The 12,247-nt window shown below is 49.1% G+C and overlaps 3 protein-coding genes across 3 annotated transcripts; all 3 read left to right on the plus strand.

The window, feature by feature from the left end:
- Window positions 1-379: 379 nt before the first annotated feature.
- BCR38DRAFT_448876 (uncharacterized protein) lies at window positions 380-2,568 on the plus strand. Its single transcript, XM_040861252.1, has 6 exons — window positions 380-681; window positions 734-860; window positions 912-1,458; window positions 1,508-1,828; window positions 1,889-2,020; window positions 2,097-2,568. Exons 1-6 carry the CDS (start codon window positions 468-470, stop codon window positions 2,382-2,384), a joined length of 1,629 nt encoding a protein of 542 aa, XP_040710995.1. The 5' UTR covers window positions 380-467; the 3' UTR covers window positions 2,385-2,568.
- Window positions 2,569-3,129: 561 nt separating this feature from the next.
- BCR38DRAFT_81607 (uncharacterized protein) lies at window positions 3,130-6,456 on the plus strand. The gene is made up of 6 exons (XM_040865669.1): window positions 3,130-3,847; window positions 3,902-4,236; window positions 4,283-4,425; window positions 4,473-5,506; window positions 5,560-6,065; window positions 6,118-6,456. Exons 1-6 carry the CDS (start codon window positions 3,221-3,223, stop codon window positions 6,347-6,349), a joined length of 2,877 nt encoding a protein of 958 aa, XP_040710996.1. The 5' UTR covers window positions 3,130-3,220; the 3' UTR covers window positions 6,350-6,456.
- Window positions 6,457-7,529: 1,073 nt separating this feature from the next.
- On the plus strand, window positions 7,530-9,490 carry BCR38DRAFT_448881 (mate-domain-containing protein). Its single transcript, XM_040861253.1, has one exon. It carries the CDS (start codon window positions 7,639-7,641, stop codon window positions 9,094-9,096), a length of 1,458 nt encoding a protein of 485 aa, XP_040710997.1. The 5' UTR covers window positions 7,530-7,638; the 3' UTR covers window positions 9,097-9,490.
- Window positions 9,491-12,247: the final 2,757 nt, after the last annotated feature.

Consider the following 12,247-nt stretch of genomic DNA (forward strand, 5'->3'; position numbering starts at 1 on the left):
GAGAGGAAGGAGATTGTGCGGATCAGGGACAGGAAGCGAAAGGCCCACCGACGAAAGGGCCGTTCGGAGTCGCCAGAGTGATGGAAATTGGTGCTCAGCCTGCATAGGTTGAATGAGGGGTAAACAAGCACGAAGTAGAGGAAGGACGGAGGGTGTGTAGCAGAGCAGGCTGCACACTGTGGGGGGAAATACTTGATCACCGTGTCACCTCAATGGCTCCTTTTGGCGCCACTAAGGTATCTTATGCATTCGTTTCGGTAACTCAGCCAAACGCAATGCCCACCCTTGGGCTGCTTCAGGAGGCTTCTTAACTATGTTTCAATTGGTCTACTTATCGCGAGTTGGCAAGTTCAATCGTTCAGTTTGCTTTTATTTATACATGGAGAAGTGAATCCAAATACTGCAAATTTTGTTCCAGTCGCATTCAGTTTCCCAACCAGAGCCTTCCTTCGGATCGCCCAACAAACATGGCTTCTTCTTGTGTATCTAACACTTTCCAGAAATCATGGCTCGATATGGATATTTACCCACTGAATCTAGCCCATAAACCTGCAAATGCATACCCTGCAGCCCTCAGAGCTTTGCAGAAGCGGTTCGACGATGCAAGTACTGACATGTTTGTTGCTGACGAAGTCGACGTTGAGGTTCCGTGGCGCGATCTGAAACCAACATCTGGTGAAGGTAAGATGGAAGCGTCTTCTATTCCTTGTCCAGTTTGACTGATATGTTGTAGATGCGAAAAGTTGGAACATCCATAGTGAAGCCAAATTAATGCAAATCTTGGGCCTTGACGTCACTAACGGCCCAAACGGTGAACGGCTTGTTGGTGTCAGACACAAAGATTCAAAGTGCAGATTTATGTGAGCTTGATCGTAAGGTATTCGCCGAACATGCTGCTCATAGTCTTTCAGATACATATACGGGCATACATCGCGGAGCGCCCTTAACATTACCAAGAGCATGCTCGTCAAAATCCTAACCTTCCACCAAGTAATGCCCGTTTACCTGGATTTCATGTTAGTATTTGGTCTCCAGGAAGAACCCGACGATCTACGCTTCGCGAGTTTCCGAGAACAGAAGTCATTCGCTGCGAACTCTCTGGCACCGGAGATACCGTCTCTCGGGAGGAGTGGACACCAGTACCAATTATGCTACAACTTGAAGAGCATAAGTCAGTTAGATGGTGGAGACTTCTCTGCAATACGACAAGCCGCGATATACCACCAATTTGATGTGAAAAGCGGCAACGCGGTGTGGATTGTGACTAAAGGCCGACTTGATCTTCAGCAGCGATTCAAGGAATTGACAGGCAAAGACGGGAGACAGGAGGACAAGTCTTTCGAAACGCCTATTGAATGCTTTCGATCAAGTCTTGCGGCTCATCTAATGTTTTGTTTCTGGTCAACAGAAAACTGGAGATTTTATATAAAGCAGCTTGAACAAGATCTGGAACATGGCGTACGTGTCCCATAACAAATGGGTGTACATTTTCACTAACATATCGCAGACTGGATTGGCTCTTCTTGGGCCGAGAGGCCCAGGCAGTAAACACAAGTGGTATGAGCCAACAGACGTTCAAGCCCTGCAAATACTGGAAGACAAAACCAACGAAATCATCATGGTACTTCAGGCGAATATCGACATCATATCCGCACTGTCAAGATTCTATCAAAGGCTTGTAACTAATGCGCAGTTTCCTCTGAGCCATTCCTGCGAGGAAGACTTATCGGGTTTCGTCGCACAATTGGACGACATGATCTCAGATTTGAAGATCCAAATCAATCGTGCGAGTACTCTTGTAAAGATTACCAATGACCGGAAAGAGCTTGTACGTATAGAGGGGACTTTCCATCCCATTGTCACGACTCGGATCCTGATGCGTCACTAGATCATTCAACACATTCAGAGTCAGTCAACTGAGAGAATGGAAGAGCTCAACGCAAACATGGAGAAAGAAGCCATAATGGTCCGTATCATCACCATAGTGACGTTGGTCTACCTCCCCGCCACTTTTGTTTCTGTGAGTATCCCGACAAATGAATAGAACATCGCTGATTAACCCTGGGAAGACATTCTTCAGCACTGACATCATCAAGTACCAGGGCCAAGGTAGTGAAGCTGGGAACTTCTCAAATATGGCGATGAGTAGATGGCTAGAGGTGGCATTACCACTGACATTCCTCACACTCCTAATTGCTTGGGCTGGGAGAAGTTGGGCAGAGCACCAGAGAGGAATTCGAAAGCGAGGGAGGAGTCTAGCAAATGCTTTATGGCCATTCCCTAGGAGAACCGAAGAGAGCTGTCTACCTTTATACATAGAGAAGGCACCGAACCGTACCATGTTGTGCGGAAGGACATTGCTTTGGGGCAAGAGGATGACTTAACCAGTTGAGAAGACACTGAATCATTCTATCAAGTCTGGAATGGCTTTTTCTTAGTGGCTATCAAACAAGATTGAAAGCTGAGATAATAGGTATACAGTAGATTTCAAAGTGCTCATTGAGCGTCCGGAGTTTTGGATTTGCTTTATTTGACTAAAATGGGAAGTATTAAGCAGGTCAAATAGAGAAAAGGGGAAATGTCGTTGTTTATTTACATGCATAAGTTATGCAAATAATCATTATCTCACTCCCAGGGGAGACAAGGGTAGGGGCTACAACCCGATTTTGGACAGTATTCCACTCGCTGGCTACGTCTGCCTGCTATTGAGACAATCGGCCATTGGCTGACGACTAATGGGGAGACAGCGTCACAGTGTTATTTGAGCAAGTACAAACTGAGGTCCATGGTGGGGTACTCACAACCTGGAGGAGGAATGCAGGTGGCGTATGCGTGCGCCATGAGTTGCAAGGCATAGAACTGAACATGTTCCCCGCGGAGTGTTATATCTTGAGTGTCGATCTTTGCCTTGCGGGGAGGCAGTCGGTACTCTAGGTACCACCGTGACGAGCTTCCTCTTCGTCCCGCCTTGCCATGATGGGGCCGCCTCGATCTTACTATTCTACCACAGGACTGAGTTTTTTTTGTTGACTTTTTAATGAGAAATTTTCATCGCCATGGTGCTTCAGGTTTGAGCTGCCCCGTATTTATTGACTACACTTCCCTCCACAACTGACGAGACACGAAATCCCCCGGCCTTTAAAGTACTTGCACTTACATCACTGAGTTCGAACCACCGATTCGGTACTCGATATTCTGCGCTTGCAACCCCGCACCCAACATGTCTCTCGGCGCTGGGTCACAGAAAGGCCTTGATGTTCTTCAAAGGTACCATACATTATTAGGGACCAAGTGGACATCTAAAATATCCGAAAAGCAAACATACCTCCTCACAAGCGATATCATTGAGTGGCTGAAGAAAAAGGAACCCGATGAAAGGATCAGTAATTGCGATCTGCTGCTTGACCAAGTGTATTCGACGGAAATGACACAAAAGTCCTCAGAGGATATCGTCGACTGCATGAAACTATTCTGTGTACTGTTGGAGATTAACTGTGGCAATCTGGTGCACATATTCAAGAGAGCTGGAGTCAACGACGAGAACCTCCGTCGTCCTAGCCGCGATGCAGTTGAGCATGTGCTTCGCGGGAGACCGCATCACGACGCTGCGAAACTCGTCGACGAGTTTGAAGAACGCAAATGGCGATACTTCCCGGTCGTATTCAAATACAACGATGATCAGATTTACCGGAAGGGCACCCTTTTTCCGTTCTGCAGATTTGAACGAATCAATCACAAGGGGGCTACTGCGCGGCTCTTTCAAGCGTCTGTGAAGGAGGAATTAGTGGATAGTTCACTAAAAAGGGTCATTCGCACATCGCGCTATGAAGACAAAGACTATGGTTTTGTAGGAGCTTCCCATCAACCCCCAATGATGGCTATTGCTTACTCATTCCTGAAGTGCTACCGATTCGTCGTCAAGTCATTCAATGCCGACAACCGAGACACCTTCGAGGCTGAGCGAGACGCTTTTGCCGGTATACATGGCGAGACAAGAGTTATCCGCTACCTTGGACAATACCAGGAAGAATTTCAACAGAACCAATGGACGTATAATATCCTCCTGGAGTACGGCGAATTCGACCTCGACGAGTACTTCTATGACCATTACCCACCAGTACTGGGTGCGGAGATTGTTGATTTCTGGAAAGAGCTTTTTGAGGTAGCAGTGGCGGTACGGGGCTTGCACAACTTGGAGCAAATCAACAACGCCGGCAGGACTACGTCATACGATGGGTAGGTTACTTTCATCGTCACACGATCCGTGACTGATAATTAGTAGATGGCACTCCGATATCAAGCCAGACAACATCTTAAGAGTCGACGACAGATGGAAACTAGCTGATTTTGGCTTTGCAAGATTCGAGAAGCATGGTCATGGGAAACAGCCCATGACTCGACTTGCGGGAGGCACTGCAACGTATGGTAGGTCACCACCTAGCACCACGCAAAGCAACGGATTGACATTTTAGGGGCCCCTGAATGTCACCAACTGTCACTTAACCCAGATATACTGGGCTCCGTTTCACAAACGATTGACACTTGGTCACTCGGATGTGTTTTTTCGGTTGCGGCGACTTGGGTCATCCTCGGATCTCAAGGCATGAAGCAGTTTCAGGATGTTCGTCGAGCAGCAATCTGCGACCTAAAGAAAAAGGACCGGATCGACTCGGATCCTGACAAGTCGGTAGCCGACGATGCGTTTCATGATGGATCCAATCCCTTGCTTGATGTCAAGTATTGGCACGATTGTCTCCGCCAAGTCATCAGGTCTTCCGACACTACGTCAGCATTGGTCCTAGACTTGATCGACAAGAAAATGCTATTAGCTGATCCGAAGGACCGCCTCGTAGCTTCTGAAATATGCGACGAGCTGAAACTCCTTTTGTGTAAAGCCAGGAAGCGTACTGATGCCCTGGACGAGTCGAACCCCATCGAAAACTCGATTCTGAACAGCATGATAAATTTTGACAACAACGCACCCGTGACCAAGGAACAACGGCAGGCTCGTCAGAATGACATAGCCGCAAGCCGCAGACTTCAAGACGACGGCTCAAAGCAGGCGACCAAATCAGGCCTCCTTAAAAACATTATACCAGGAAAGGTGGCCAACAGAGGCGGCGCTCTGGGGGCCGCCATGGGCCGCCGGTATGGGAAACCTGCGATATCCTTGCCTAGTCCTGGTCCACCACAAATGGCCTCCGATGAAATTCCTTTCGTACCCAGATTTTTGAGCAACAAGAGCACATCATCCAATCAACCGACATATTCTCTGGACACCGGATTCACAACATCCTCGTCAAATGGCTTATCCTTTTCAGACGACTCCCTAGAGTCGCTGACCACTCAATCTTTGGCATCGGCTCCACTCAAAATGGATGAATCTATGCCGATATACCAAGAGTGGTTAAGTCTTCAAAAGAAGACGAAGTCGATTCTCCCACAAATCTTCACGCGGCGGAAAATTGACGACTACCTTTCCCGATTCGTCAGCGACCGTGATTTGGTATTTGGTCCTTTCTTGGCATCATATGCAATAAATACTAACAGCATGTTAAGATATTCGTTGTCGATAATGGTAAGACCATGTCGCCCCTCTGGAATGAAGTCACTATTACGCTTCAAGTCCTGGCCGCAAAGGTCGAAGGGCTGGACAATGACGGCATAGACTTGATTTTCACCTTTAACGATCGGAACAACGTCAGAAATTCCAAACGCAACGCGTCTTATGTATTTCGAGACGCCATGAACCGCGCCAAGGCACCCCAAGATGACTCGAAACCATATGGAACAGATATGGCCAGGACGTTGGGTGAAATATTTCAGCAATACCTGAAGAGGCCAAGCAAGAAAATGACGCTTCTCATTCTCACTGATGGGGTATGGGAAGGCTCCCCTGACCCGAATGAAGTCGAGAATAAGATCGCGACGTTCCTGAAGTCACCGGTAATAGAAAGCACGTTCCGCGACCGCGCATTCAGCATCCAGTTCATATCATTTGGTCAATCAGGTATTAGCAGGCTTGAAGCTCTGGATGATGACATGACCAAAAAGTATCATATAACGTAAGTGCAGCTCGTATCTCGTCGAGCTAGAATATGATTAACAGTTCAATAGCGACGTCATAGATCACGAGCCCTACAGTGGCGATGTCTATAAAATGATTCTCGGAAGCTTCGAAAAATCATTTGATGTGAAGAAGACGCCTACGCTCCCCGTGCCAGGCAGTTCACCCACCGCCGGGGAAAACATGTCACGGAGTCCTTCCCAGAACTCACGAAGGCCCTCGCAGTACCGACAGAACACTACTGAGACTGGCAATCGAAGAAGGAGCATTTTTAGAAGCTGAATCTGGCTGGTTAATGGCTAATTCAAAGACGGACCTCGCTTCTCTTTGCACACCTGAAGGATATCATACATTTCTTGAGCTGCTAAGGTATCTCGCAAGCAAAAAACGGTGAGGTGACAGGATAGAGTGGTCGATGGGTACCATCTTGGGCTGATTTATATGATGTCTCCTACGAGCGATTTGAGGCTGTTTCTACTTTCAGCTCCTCCTTGTTTTATCTTTTGTTCTTTTCCCACTCCGGCATATACCTCACCTTGATTTTAGTGCCATGCACAGTCATGTAAAGTTTCCAATATACTCCTAGATGTATGTAGAAGTCGTGAATTTCTTTTGTTGAACAAAGAGTTAAACACAAGGTTGTATCTGTGTGGTATTTTAATATGGCGTCATCTCCGGAAGCGTAGGTGACACCCGGGGATATAATTTCTAAATCTGCACGACATACAAAAGTATATTTGATATCGATGATATCTTTCAGATGTTTGAAAATGATTCCCTGTAAATACATAGGGGTTGAGAATATACTAAATAGGATCTAGGCCCCGTAGTTGAACTACGCATCGAAAGCTTTAGTTGTCCAATTCTGCTCCAAGTCTTCCATATTTCTGTTCATAAATGCCATCACCAGCCCAAAAAACCTCGTTAACTCGAACTAAACCGTCCCTGTCTCAATGCGAGTCGCCTTTTCATCGTTAATCGAGTTGTGCCTTCGTTTTGCCTTCGTTTTCTAGTGTCATTTATCCACTCTACGGCTTGCTGTGAGCGAAGTACGGAAAAAAGGGCGACTTGCATCCGCGGTATGGCTCTCAGGAGTCATTAGAGAATGGGCTTCGGCGTAGTTTAGCTTGAGGATACCCCTTTTTTTGCTCTGTTAGTTTTGCACTAGCTGGGCACTAGGCAACATGAATCGTGGATTTTGGGGGTTTGAAGTGAAGTGCAGCTTCATAGGAAAGATTCTATTATGGTTTTCAATGACAAGTCAGTCCTACACTACGAGTGCTGATAGACTAAATCACTGTGATGCCGGATCCTTGCGGGTGCATACGACCCACAGGTCCGAACCCGGGGGGCCCACCGGACTAGCCGACTATGTAGCATCCGGCAGCGGACTCCGTCCACCTATCAACATAGCGTTGTTTTAAAAGCGGGGAGTGAGCCGTGAAAGACCCATCCTGTGTCTAAATTTTTTAACTTTCACTTGCTATTCCTTCCGAGACCTTAGTGACTGGTGTTGCTTGAGAGTTGTTTAATTTTCTTAATTCCGTCTCTTGTGTTTAGTCCTTCATATCATGGCAGCCGATGACTTCGATGCTAACAATGGGGTCGAAGCCAACTCTAGAGTTCCCGATGAGTCCTCACCGCTACTGCCAGGCTCGAAAGATGCTCTGTCGCGAGTATTGAGTGATAGGTCGGAGTTATGGCTTCTGTTCCAGTTCTCCATCCCTCTCATCGCCACCTACTTGCTTCAATATTCCAACAGCGTCATTACCACCATCGTGGCGGGTCATCTGAGCGCCGACGACCTCGCCGCCACGAGTATCGGGCTCACTACCATGAACATCATCGGCTATGCTATTTTCGAGGGCATGGCAACCGCACTAGATACTCTTTGCGCTCAGTCATATGGGTCCGGCAACCTCACAGATGTTGGGCTACACGTGCAGCGAATGACCCTCCTCATGGGCCTTGCTGCCATTCCCATCGGCACGTCGTGGATCTTCTCGCCTTCGATCCTTTCCGTCTTCGTCAAGCAAACCCATTTAGCCCTGAAGGCCGGAAGCTTTCTCCGGTACAGCTTGGTAGGTCTCCCTGGGTACGCCCTTTTCGAGGCTGGCAAACGGTTCCTGCAAGCACAAGGAGACTGCAATGCTGGGATGGTCATCTTGATCATATGCACACCGATCAATGCGTTGCTCGGCTGGCTGTTTGCCTTCAAGCTAAATATGGGCCTCGAAGGTGCGGCTTTAGGAGCGGCTCTGACCAACGATCTCCGCCCTATTCTGCTCCTAATTTATGTTGCCTTCTTTGGTAAATGGTCGCACTCATGTTGGGGTGGCTTATCAAAAGACGCATTCCACAAATGGGGCCCCATGGCCAGGCTCTCGCTCGCCGGGTCCGCTGTGAACATCGGGGAGTGGTCCGCATTCGAGATATTGACGTTCAGTACCTCGTATATCAGCACCAACCATCTCGCGGCTCAAACCATCTTGACGACTGTATCCGTGGTGGCCTGGCATATCCCTTTCTCCGTCAGCGTAGCCATTAGTACTCGGATTGGCCATCTTATCGGAGCGGGATTTGTTGCGGCTGCTCGACGAGCCGCTGTTCTCTACGCCATTGTGTTTGTTTCTATCGGTGTCTTCGACGGCATCTTCCTCTTTGCTCTACGAAGTCAACTTGCACAAATTTTCTCAGAGGACCGGGCTGTCCGCGATATTGCGACCGGATCCATGCTTGCCGTAGTCGCATTCCAGATCATTGATTCCATCATGTGTGGATGCAACGGCATGTTACGTGGACTCGGTCGCCAATCCATTGCTGGCTGGATAATCTTTCCCGTCAACTACCTGGGCGCCGTCCCACTTGCAATTTGGCTGGAGCTGGGCGAGCCACAAATGGAGTTATATGGCCTCTGGCTTGGTCTCGGAGTTGGCTTGTTGTCAATTGCCGTGATTGAGTGTATTTATCTGAAAGTCATTAACTGGCAGGACTGTGTGGAGAGTGCTAAGACGAGGGAGGACGCGTAGTTGGTCATTGCGTATTCCGAAGAACCACCAGGGCCAACAGCAATTCGAAGCTTGTAAGCAATTCGGATCAGAGTCAGTTTGACAAACTTTCAGGGTAAAACACTTGGTTACAACCGGACGTCAAATGTAGCGCGTGTGCTGTGGATCAAACCGCAGGATTAGCCTGTGATTGGGGCATAAGAGTTGCCACCACCGTGAAAGGCATGTGGCCGTCAAACACATCAACCCCTTATACAGTGTAAAGAGGCTATAAGTCAAAATATGAATGCCCATACTTGTTTGATAAACTCTGGAAAGATGAACTAATAAGGCGTTGACGTGTGGCAGGACGTAACAATCAGTCCAAGATAGTGAGGACCCAGAATAAAACAAACCACAGCAAAACAACTCGTGTCAAAATATTATTATTATTATTAAATACGCCGTAGGCTCGAAGCCCCCGGTACCTCTACTAGTACTCCCGTATGTCAAACCGTGCCCTAATGGCTGGACTAAATACATACGCTGCGTCGTCGGTTCGCCCTATTGGCGACTGCGTTGCGTTCACTACCATACTACGTTGGTTCTCAACCTACCAACAAAGTCCCCCCTGAGAAGATCGATGCTATCTGGGCCTTGAAGCTGTCCGACCCGTCCCTAGCAGCCATCTTACAATAGTCCCACTAACTACTGGTTCTCCTGTTGCCGTTGCGAGGTCTCTGCGAGAGTATAGTGGCCGTGGTGCGATGGCGGCCCGTAATCGTTCCCTCGGTCCTTCCAACAGCCCGCAAAAGAGGATTACGTGCTCTGCCGTCTCAGGGGCATCGCCACAGCGGCATAGCGGCGAGTACACGCCAAAAGCCCCTGTCTTGAATAAGAAGGCTGCTAGTCCTATTTTTTCCGTCCTGATCTGGCACAGCGTAGACGCCTCCAGTCGGTTCAGGCCGAAATACTTGCCCCCTTTCGGTATCTGCATCGAAGGGCCCTCCGGTTCCTCAGCGATAGCGCGTCGCTGGCGATCGTGATGCTCTGCTCCGGTGAGCCATCTCTTCCTCCAGTGGTCGAGGAGGGCAGCCGGGACCTCCTTTTCCTCACTCATCCACTCGGAGCCCCGGGCCTCCTTCTCCATAGTGTACCCTGCCGGTCGGAGTAGCTGCGACGCCTGCTTCCTCTTCGCCGGCCTATCCTGCCGGAGTATATGTGACGCTTTAGCGCTCGCGCTGCGAAGCAGATTTCTCTTCCCGCTAAGCCGTAGCCGTTCTTCAAACTTAGCAGCCCGGGCACTAAGATAGAGGTCTAGTGGCGGGATTGCTGCTTCTGCTTCCAGGTGGCGAACCGGCGTCGCTTTGTGGGCACCACAGACTACCCGGAGGCACTCGTTCTGTATCCCCATCAGGCTCTTAGCTGGCCCTGCCGGTTCCTCACTTATAGTATGCCACGCAGTCGCCCCGAAGGCAATCGCGCTACGGATAACCACCGTATATAACAGCCTCGCCCGTATAAGATCGCAGCCCCACGACATATTGACTAGCTTTGTCAGGGCTAGCTTTTGAGTTGCCATTTTTGTTTTAACACGCTCAACATGGGCGTGCCACGTCAGTTTGCGGTCGAACCAGACTCCTAGGAACCTGGCTGAGACTACCGGCGACACTGTGGCGTCCCCAAGGCGAATACTTTGCGGCAAGGGCTCTCGGGCCCTAGTAAAGTGCATTAGCTCACTCTTGTCAGGAGCGAACTCCATCCCGTGCCTCACTGCCCACCGCTGACACGTAGCCCATGCGCTCTCCAACCGGCGGCAGGTCGTGTCTGGATCGGTGCCGACGCTTAGCAGGTTCGTGTCGTCCGCGAACCCGACTACTAAAAGTAGTGGATGCTGCTCCGCTAGCTCCTCGTACAGCGTTGAAATGTATAATATAAACAGTATCGGGGATAGCGGTGACCCCTGGGGGACGCCAGCTCGTAGGGGGATTGGCTCTGACTCCTTGCCATCGAACCGGAGGCGTACCGTTCTATCCTCCACGAAGCTGCGTACCCACTCCTGAACCCACTCCGGGTAGCCTTTCCGGGCTAATATGGAAATCAGCCGTCTGTAATTGACCGTATCGAATGCCCCCTTGATGTCTAGCTGTAGCAGCGAGGCGATGCCCCCGCGTCTCCACGCCGTATAGACCACGTCCTCAACTATACGTATTGCCAGTTCGGTGGACCTCCCAGCGCGGTTACCCATTTGGCCGTTTGGTAGTAGGCCGGCCGCCTCAGCTACTTTGGTGATACGCTGGCTCATCGCCGTCTCTATTACCTTCCCTACCGTGCTAAGCAGGGCAATGGGGCGCCAGCCGCCAGGGGTCTGCTTCTGAGCTGTCGTTTTATTAGGCTTAGGGATAACAACCACCCTCGCTGAGCGGAAGCGCGTGTCAAAATAACCAGTACCATAATGCTTAGGCCAAGACACAGAAAAACGCTCGCGCAAAGCAGAACTATCAGATAAGCAGAAAACAAAGGGAAAGAACAAAACCACAACTACACCCCTCTCTTTCGTCACGCCGTATGTGGCACATCCAAAACGCAAGCGGATTTCCATTATTTCCATTACAGATTCATAAATATAATCTGTGCACAGCGGAAGCAAGTAAGAGAGCTCAGCCATAATCTTCTGTCCACATGCATATTGTAGTCTTCTGTGAAAGGGTTAAAAATGGGAACATACAGGGGTAACTACTTCGTACTTACCCCACTGCTTCAACCTGCCGGCTTGTCAGAATTTCCATCGGGGTGTAGATGACGCACTTGAAGTTTGTCTCCATACAATTAAGTTCTCAATATAATCTGCCATACTGTCTTTGCATTGTCGCCTTTGGTGCTGTGCTGCGATGCGAGTAAAATACTAGTTGGCTACTCCTCAATATGAGGCCGTGTGAAGGTATGCTCAAGCACTTTTACAGCTTGAAAGGACCCCTTTAACTATTGCTAGTTTATTTGGAAGGCAATCTACATCAGAACCAAATGACGTTTCCTGCTTAGAGCACATCATGTACGCCACCAGGACTTTCCCGGCAATGTACTAAGCAAACAAAGAACATCTCGTACATGGCGATACCAAAGAGCCGACGAATTTGGAACGTTTTGGCGACTTGAAGCAAAATTCTGAGGCGAGTAACCAGATTGAGCAAGA

This window comes from Pseudomassariella vexata, assembly GCF_002105095.1.
Source record: "Pseudomassariella vexata strain CBS 129021 chromosome Unknown BCR38scaffold_18, whole genome shotgun sequence".
In the NCBI taxonomy this organism is placed as follows: Eukaryota; Fungi; Ascomycota; class Sordariomycetes; order Amphisphaeriales; family Pseudomassariaceae; genus Pseudomassariella; species Pseudomassariella vexata.